Here is a 9,361-nt window from a genome sequence, read left to right on the forward strand (position 1 = left end):
TTTACGTGTGTTTTGTGTTTTTTTAATGTTTTTGCTTTTTGTGTATTTTTTAGTTTTTGTGTTTTTCACTTGTTTTTTTACGTGTGTTTTGTGTTTTTGTGCGTTTTTATGTGTGTTTTGGTTTTTTGTGTATTTTTATGTGTGTTTTGGTTTTTTGTGTATTTTTATGTGTGTTTTGGTTTTTTGTGTATTTTTTAGTTTTTTGTCTTTTTCACTTATGTTTTCTTTCGTGTGTTTTGTGTTTATTGTGTGTTTTACGTGTGTTTTGTGTTTTTTTACGTGTGTTTTGTGTTTTCCTCTCAGTCTCTGTCTCTCCAGTCGATTCCGCGTCTTGAACTTCAGCTTCTTAAATGTTTTTCCTTCGTTTTCAGGCTCGTTGATCGACGGACCTTCGGCGTCTCGTTTAAGGAAAACGACGCCTCCGAGGATGAAAAGATCCCAAAACATTAACGAGCCCTGAAGTATCGATCAGCCGCAGAACAAAGAACCACGTCGGCCTTCAGACGCTGAAAAAAACCACTTGGTCTCCAGGTTTGAATGAAAAAACACTTTGAGTTTGAAAAAGTCCTTAAACCTGCTGCTTTCATCTCGATCGACACTCCAGAACCTCCACGTCACTCTTTAGTCCCTCTGGAACAGGAAGTTCTCCGTCTGGTCGCTTCCTGCTTCTTCTTCTACTGAAACAATGAATCGTTTCACTGAAGAACAACTGACAGGACAGAGATTCCAGATGAAAGGACACTTGGTTCCACAGTCGGATCCTTTCATCTTTTCTTATTATGTCATTATTGAGCTTCTGTTCACAAGAATAATTATCTTTAGAAAGAAACTGCTGACAAAAGCAAATGTTTCACGTAAAAAACACAAAACTAAAAAACACACAAAAAAATACAGATAAACAAAGAAAATGTGTTTTTTATTTTAAGTCGAAATGAAGAAAAAATTTGAATAAATGTGAGAAAACCAAAGAAAAATCTTTAATAATTCTTCAATAACTGAAATTGTGGGATGAAGAGTTTTCTAGAAGAGGAGGAAGAGGTTTAGAAGAGGATGGTTCTAGAAGAGGATGGTTCTAGAACCGGATTGTTCGAGAACAGGAGGAAGGTTCTAGAACAGGATGGTTCTAGAAGAGGATTGTTCTAGAGGAGGAGGATGGTTCTAGAAGAGGAAGGTTCTAGAACAGGAAGGTTCTAGAGGAGGATGGATCTAGTACAGGAAGGTTCTAGAGGAGGAGGATGGTTCTAGAACAGGAGGGTTCTAGAACAGGAAGGTTCTAGAACAGGAAGGTTCTAGAGGAGGAGGGTTCTAGAACAGGAAGGTTCTAGAACAGGAAGGTTCCAGAGGAGGAAGGTTCTAGAACAGGGATGTTCTAGAGGAGGAGGGCTCTAGAACAGGAAGGTTCTAGAGGAGGAAGGTTCTAGAGGAGGAAGGTTCTAGAACAGGAAGGTTCTAGAGGAGGAGGATGGTTCTAGAACAGGAGGGTTCTAGAACAGGAAGGTTCTAGAACAGGAAGGTTCTAGAGGAGGAGGGTTCTAGAACAGGAAGGTTCTAGAACAGGAAGGTTCCAGAGGAGGAAGGTTCTAGAACAGGGATGTTCTAGAGGAGGAGGGCTCTAGAACAGGAAGGTTCTAGAGGAGGAAGGTTCTAGAGGAGGAAGGTTCTAGAACAGGAAGGTTCTAGAGGAGGAGGCGTCCAGCTGCTGCGAGGCGTTCACAGACACTCAGACACGGCAGCGTCGGCCTTGAGGACCCGGGACGCTGCCGGAGCTGAATGAGGGTCACGGTCGGGTCGCGGTCTAACAAAGACCCCCCCCCCCCCCACACACACACACACACACACACACACACACACACACACACACACACACACACTGATGGAGGAAGGGAATCACCTGCGTTTGTCTCGTTACTAAGAAAGAAAAACGAGTCAAAACTGAAACAAACGAGTCACAAACCTGAACGAGTCTCCAGCTCGTGAAGAAGAACCAGACTGGAGACCAGGTCCAGGTGCTTCAAGGACCCGGTCCCTATAGGTCCTGGTCTTACGGGGCTCCGGTCCCTCAAAGTCCTGGACTCGTCTCGGGTTCCTGGTTTCTGTCCACGACACTCAGAAATGATTTGAATCACGTCTCAGTTCTTGAGGACGAAACGTCTCAATTACAGGACAAAATCGTCCTGGAAACTGTGAAAGTTGTTGAAACGACGGTTCGTCCGTCTTCCTGCGGGGACGCTGGGACCCGTCCTGAGGGGGACGCCGGGACCCGTCCTGAGGGGGACGCCGGGACCCGCCCTGAGGGGGACGCCGGGACCCGTCCTGAGGGGACGCCGGGACCCGCCCTGAGGGGACGCCGGGACCCGTCCTGAGGGGACGTCGGGACCCGTCCTGAGGGGGACACCAGGATCTGTCCTGCGGGGACGCCGGGACCCGTCCTGAGGGGGACGCCGGGACCCGTCCTGAGGGGGACACCAGGATCTGTCCTGCGGGGCCCCCGGGACCCGTCCTGAGGGGGACACCAGGATCTGTCCTGCGGGGACGCCGGGACCCGTCCTGAGGGGGACGCCGGGACCCGTCCTGAGGGGGACGCCGGGACCCACCCTGAGGGGACGCCGGGACCCGTCCTGAGGGGACACTGGGATCCCCTTCTGGGTGATTGTCCACCTTCACTCGTCCGTCCCTCAATGAGACCAAACAGCAACGTCTCATTTTTTAATCACCTTCAAACTCGGGTCCCAAAAGACGAGCCTGAAAAAAAAAGACAAAAATCCAATCAGTTCCGGCTCCGAGGCCGAAAAACCAGGAACCTTGAGACGAACTGCAGATTGTCTCTCTTCAGATCGTCTCTTCAGATCGTCTCTCAGCAGATCGTCTCTCAGCAGATCGTCTCTTCAGATCGTCTCTTCAGATCGTCTCTCTACAGATCGTCTCTCTGCCGCCGCCACAAATCAGACGTGATTTGTGATGAAGACTCGTCTTCGTTTAACGAGTTTCGAGTTTCAGTCACAATTTTTGAGAAAAAAAAAAATCTTGTTTTTGCTTCAGAAAAGTTTCACGTTTGTTTAACAATTGTTGAGAAAACGTTTCGTGTTCATGTGGTCAAATAGTTTTATTATTTATTTTCAGCTTGTTCGTCCACCAGTTGGCGTCGTTGTTTGTTTTTGTAATGAAAGCACACACACACACACACACACACACACACACACACACACACACACACACACACACACACACACACACACACACACACACACACAAAGAATTGCAGACGGTCTACTGAGCGCGTGCAGAACGACTGTTTATGACGACGTGCAGCATTTCCAGAAAAGTTGCGTTGCCCCCGTTTACACAACAGTTTTCAAAAAGTTGCGTTTCCAGAGCCTCCCGGCGCCGTTGTTGTTGTGTAAACAGACGCCCAGGACGTTTTTCAATTTCATGTGAAAACGTCCCGTAAACGAAACCCAAACACTTCAAGGTGGTTTCTTTTCTGGTCTTGTGTACAGACTTGCCTTGCCTGGCCTAGCCTAGCCTAGCCTAGCCTAGCATGGAATAGCCTAGCATGGCATAGCCTAGCATAGCCTAGCTTAGCTTAGCCTAGCCTATCATGACATAGCATAGCTTACCATGGCATAGCCTAGCCTAGCATAGCCTAGCATGGCATAGCCTAGCATAGCATAGCCTAGCCTAGCCTAGCCTAGCCTAGCCGAATGGTGAATATGTTGACTATATAAAGTTTAGAAACTTTCCATCCTGAGGGACAAACTGGAAGATCTCTGCTTGTGTACATGCAGTTTGTACTCCATTACTCTATTCAAGTACTCGAGTATTTGGACTTTTCCTCCTTCCACCTTTACGATTCAGAGACTTCCTGTTTCATGGGGTTGTTGGCTGTGTGTCACCATGGCGACAGGCGTGTTTACGGTGTGTGTGTGTGTGTGTGTGTGTGTGTGTGTGTGTGGTGTGTGTGTGTGTGTGTGTGTGTGTGTGTGTGTGTGTGTGTGTGTGTGTGTGACGGCGGTCGGTCGCTTCACTTCCAGTTTCTGACGATCCAACGAGTAAACAAACGAAACGGAGCGAGTCGAGGAATGTGAAGCCCGACTCCTCCGGAGGTCAAAGGTCAAACCGCTCCGCTCCGGTTTGGTGCCTCCGCCAGAGGTCAGAGGTCACTGAGCCAGTGTGTGTGTGTGTGTGTGTGTGTGTATGTATGTGTGTGTGTGTTTAATTCTTATGTAATTGTATTTATTTGTTTATTAGTTTGTTTGTTTGTTTAATGTCATCATAACATTTAACCTGAAGTTTTTTCATAATCCCCCTAACTTCATGAGAAATTAACTGGAGTTCAAGGTTCTAGATTCTAGACTTTAAGGTTCTAGATTCTAGACTTTAAGGTTCTAGACTCTAGAGTTCAAGGTTCTAGACTCTAGAGTTTAAGGTTATAGACTCTAGAGTTCAAGGTTCTAGATTCTAGACTTTAAGGTTCTAGATTCTAGACTTTAAGGTTCTAGACTCTAGAGTTCAAGGTTCTAGACTCTAGAGTTTAAGGTTCTAGATTCTAGACTTTAGGGTTATATACTCTAGAGTTTAAGGTTCTAGATCCTAGAGTTTAAGGTTCTAGATCCTAGACTTTAGGGTTATATACTCTAGAGTTTAAGGTTCTAGATCCTAGAGTTTAAGGTTCTAGATCCTAGAGTTTAAGGTCTAGTTTCCAGAGTTTAAGGTTCTAGATTCTAGAGTTTAAGGTTCTAGATTATGGAGTTTAAGGTTTTTGAGTTTAAAGTTCTTGTTTCTAGAGTTTAAAGTTTTTGTTTCTAGAGTTGAAGGTTCTAGATCGTAGAGTTGAAGGTTCTAGATCGTAGAGTTTAAGGTTCTAGATTCTAGAGTTTAAGGTTCTAGATTATGGAGTTTAAGGTTCTTGAGTTTAAAGTTCTTGTTTCTAGAGTTTAAAGTTTTTGTTTCCAGAGTTTAAGGTTCTAGATTCTAGAGTTTATGGTTCTAGTTTCTATAGTTTAAGGTTCTGGATCCTAGAGTTTAAGGTTCTCGATTTTAGAGTTTTAGGTTCCAGATTAAAATTTTCTATAGTTTTAGGTTCTAGATTCTACAGTTTAAGGTTCTAGATTTTAGATTTTGTTTGAAGTCAAGATCCTGTTAATGTGTTAAACCTGATGGAGCTGCGCTGTGATTGGAGGGGGGAGTGTGTGTGTGTGTGTGTGTGTGTGTGTGTGTGTGTGTGTGTGTGTGTGTGTGTGTGTGTGTGTGTGTGTGTGTGTGTGTGTGTGTGTGTGTGTGTGCTGGGTTACCACTCGGCTCCACTCCGCGGTGAGCACCGAGCAGAGCGGCCGCTCGTCCAGAGCGACCCGGGATTAGCGTCTCCTCTCCGGCCACCCGGAGCCCCCTGGTACCCCCCCCCCCCCCCCCCCCCCCCCCACCCCCCACCCGGTCCCCCGGTCCCCCTCCCTGGTCCCCTCCTTGTCCCCCCCCCTGGTCCCCCTGGTCCCCCTCCTCCTCCTGCTCCCCCGGACCCCCCGGACCCCCCCCCCCCCCCCCCCCCCCCCCCCCGGTCGTCCGCCATGAGCTGCCTGGATGTGATGTACCAGGTGTTTGGACCGCAGCCCTACTTCAGCTCCTACAGTCCGTACCACCACCCCCCCCACCCCCATCACCCCCCCCCACCACCACCACCACCCGCAGCACCACCACCACCACCACCACCACCCCGCAGCACCAGCAGGTAACCCGCCGCGCCGCGCCGCTCCGCCGCGTCGCGCGTCGCGCGTCCCGCCGCTCCGCCGCTCCCGCTCCGCTAGAAAGTGTTTAAAAGTACTCGCATTACTCTAGTTTCTGTCGTTACTTTACACTTTTTGTCTCCAGACGAACCCGCAGCAGCAGCAGCAGGTAACCCCGCGGCACGCGCCGCCGCGTCGCGCGCCACGCCGCTCCGCGCGCCGCGCCGCGCGTCCCGCCGCTCCGCCGCTCCCGTTCCGCTAGAAAGTGTTTAAAAGTACTCGCATTACTCTAGTTACTGTCGTTACTTTACACTTTTTGTCTCCAGACGAACTAAAATCAAGACGTTTAACTTTCTAATGAGTCGTTTTAATGATTGAACTGTAATTAAATAAACATGCGGAGTAACGCGTTACTGCCGTTAATCCCAGTGGGTTTTAAAGTAGAGATTACACCCTGTAATCTGACTTTTAGCCGCAATAATTTCAAAATAAACGTGTTTCTGCTCACTGGAGGTCAGTTGTGAAATACTCAGACTACAGTAGAGGATTACTTTACCTTATTCCTGTTGGTAGAACTCTACTATTACTCCATTACTCTTAACGCCACTCTGATAGAGATTACACACTAATTTGAGTCTTCATCTATTTCAAAATAAAACCCCAAATCGAGTTTTCTTATTTGTTTAATTCAAATGAAAGTAAAATGAATGGAAATGATCATTTTGTAGTTTTTCTCTCATTCGTTCACGTTTGTCTTCAAAATCCTTCTAATAAATGTTTCAAAGACAAAATACAGGATGTTTTGTTTGTAAACATCTTTCATCTTTGTTCTTCTCATCTTTCCTTCAACTTTCCTTCTTTTCACTTCAAATGAAGACGTTTTTCTTTATGACGTCATTAAACGAGTTGAACCAACTGGTCATCAAACAAAATGCAGTAAAAAACTAAGAAATCGTTTTTTGAGCTCAATCATAAATGTAAGACATTAGAAATACTCAGATTACTGTTCACAAATACTCAGATTACTGTATTAAAAGAGGATTCTGAGGTTGTTTACCTTCAGAATTTGTGGGTTTTAATTCATTTGAAGTGAATTTAAAAAATCTAATCGTTTATTTTTCTTCCTTTGTTTTGTGATTCATGTTGAATTCAAGGTGAAGTCAGAGAAATTATTGTTATTGTTATTGTTATTATTATTATAGTTATTGTTATTATTATTATTGTTCTTATTCTTATTCTTATTCTTATTCTTATTCTTATTATTGTTGTTATTATTATTGTAGTAGTTCATCAGTAACGTTTCTCATCTGTGGAGAAAAAAAGTCAAATTGAATATAATAATTTGTCTTTGTGATAAACTAAAGTATTTCATGAGTATCGGAGTAAAAATACTCGTAGAAATGCAGTTTTTTCTCTGATTTTGGATGATTGTTGATTGTCTTGAGTGAAATTTGTGAATTTATTGACGTTAAAAAGAGAAAACCAGAGAAACAAACTTGTTTGATTTAATTTCAGATGTTTTTTTTTAATGTTTTTTTAAATGAACTTAACAAAAATAAGTTGTTTCTTCTTAAGTTGAATCGTTAATCAACCAGGATTCAAACATCGATTTTTATTTTACCCCTAAAAACTCTTGTGCCTTGAGATTGTTTATTAATGTGCGACACTACAAATACTCTGATTACTGCAATAAAGGAGAATTAGTTTTCATTACATTTCAGTGGAATTTACAACAATGAATGATTTGTTGATCTTCAGACGTTGAAGGTGAATCAAAAGAAAGTGACGACTCATCGTTTTCATCTCGAGTCTTTTTATCGACAAACAACGTTTGATTTGAGACGATTATTTGTCTTTATTGTAAATATTAATTCACTTTATACAGGAACTGATCAGGATCATTTAGAATGTTTAGTATTTAGTATTTCTGAGCGTCTGAATCCAGAAAAGGAGCCGCAGGAGGATCGTGGCTACAAACCTTCATTTAAACTGACAATTTAAAAAAATTCAATCTTCGTCACAAACGATCCAGATGTTGAGAAAAAAACTCACCTGCAGTTCAAAAAAACATGTTTTATTTTGGACCTGAATTTTCAGGATGTTTGAGTTTTGTTCTCGATAGAACCGCTCATGTTTTATTGACGTTCTTCATAACGAGAATCAACAGAATCAAACCTCAACGATTTATTTCAAAGTTGGAAACATTTATTTTGAGGATTTATGAGGAATTCGACTGGAAATAAATATTTTGAAATGTAGTTTGAATAATTAGTCTGGAACAATAATCAATACTTTACTGTGTGTGTGTGTGTGTGTGTGTGTGTGTGTGTGTGTGTGTGTGTGTGTGTGTGTGTGTGTTATTTTGCGGGTGTTGGGAATTTTCCTGTATGACTGTAAATAAACAATCATATTAATAAATAATCATATTAGTAAATAATCATATTAATAAACAATCATATTAATAAACAATCATATTAATAAATAATCATATTAATAAATAATCATATTAATAAACAATCATATTAATAAACAATCATATTAATAAATAATCATATTAATAAATAATAATATTAATAAACAATCATATTAATAAACAATCATATTAATAAATAATCATATTAATAAATAACGGCTTCCTGCAGTGACAAAAGGTCGTCAATGTTTCTGTCCTGGAAATTTCTTCTTACTGGAAAACTTTATGTTGCAGAGTAACTACAGTAACTACAGTAACTACAGTAACTAGAGTAACTAGAGTAACTACAGTCACTACAGTAACTACAGTAACTACAGTAACTAGAGTAACTACAGTAACTACAGGAACTACAGTAACTACAGTAACTACAGTAACTAGAGTAACTACAGTCACTACAGTAACTACAGTAACTAGAGTAACTAGATTAAATAGAGCCACCAGAGTGACTAGAGTAACTAGAGCCACTAACCTTTCCAACCACCATGCCCGGGGGCCCCCACCCCCCCACCCTGGGACAGGTGAGGTGGTCCCCCACCCCCCCACCCTGGGACAGGTGAGGCGGTCCCCCCCGGGCCCCCCCACCCTGGGACAGGTGAGGTGGTCACCCTGGGACAGGTGAGGCGGTCCCCCCGGGCCCCCCCCACCCTGGGACAGGTGAGGCGGTCCCCCCCGGGCCCCCCCACCCTGGGACAGGTGAGGTGGTCACCCTGGGACAGGTGAGGCGGTCCCCCCGGGCCCCCCCACCCTGGGACAGGTGAGGTGGTCACCCTGGGACAGGTGAGGCGGTCCCCCCGGGCCCCCCACCCTGGGACAGATGAGGCGGTCCCGGCTCTACTGAGCACGTGCAGAACTGCTGGTGATGAAGACGAGTGGTTCTGAGGAAACTCACTGCAGGTTGTCGTGACTCTTCCTCTCCAGAAGCTGGCGCTGTACTCCAAGATGCAGGACCTGCAGGACCGCGGCGGCCGCCCCCCCGGCCCCCCCGGCCCCCCCGCCATCAAGGAGGAGGACAAGGAGCTGCCGCCCGGCGCCGAGTACCTGAACTCCCGCTGCGTCTTGTTCACCTACTTCCAGGGAGACATCGGGTCCGTGGTGGACCAACACTTCAGCAGGGCGCTGAGCCTCAGGACTGACTCACCTAGCAAGACCCTGAGAGGTCTGTCTGTCTGTC

General features: G+C 44.8%; 1 protein-coding gene across 1 annotated transcript in view; it reads left to right on the forward strand.

Annotated features, from left to right (window-relative positions):
* Positions 1-8,672: 8,672 nt before the first annotated feature.
* LOC308148299 (polypeptide N-acetylgalactosaminyltransferase 14-like) overlaps positions 8,673-9,361 on the forward strand; it is a gene marked incomplete at its 5' end in the record, with an annotated part of 6,350 nt that continues 5,661 nt past the window's right edge. Inside the window, 2 exon segments of the mRNA XM_080521745.1 lie at positions 8,673-8,708; positions 9,193-9,346. Of these exon segments, the coding sequence (XP_080377871.1) occupies positions 8,673-8,708; positions 9,193-9,346 (190 nt within the window).

This window comes from Blennius ocellaris (genome assembly GCF_963422515.1).
Source record: "Blennius ocellaris genome assembly, contig: SCAFFOLD_153, whole genome shotgun sequence".
NCBI classification, from domain to species: Eukaryota; Metazoa; Chordata; class Actinopteri; order Blenniiformes; family Blenniidae; genus Blennius; species Blennius ocellaris.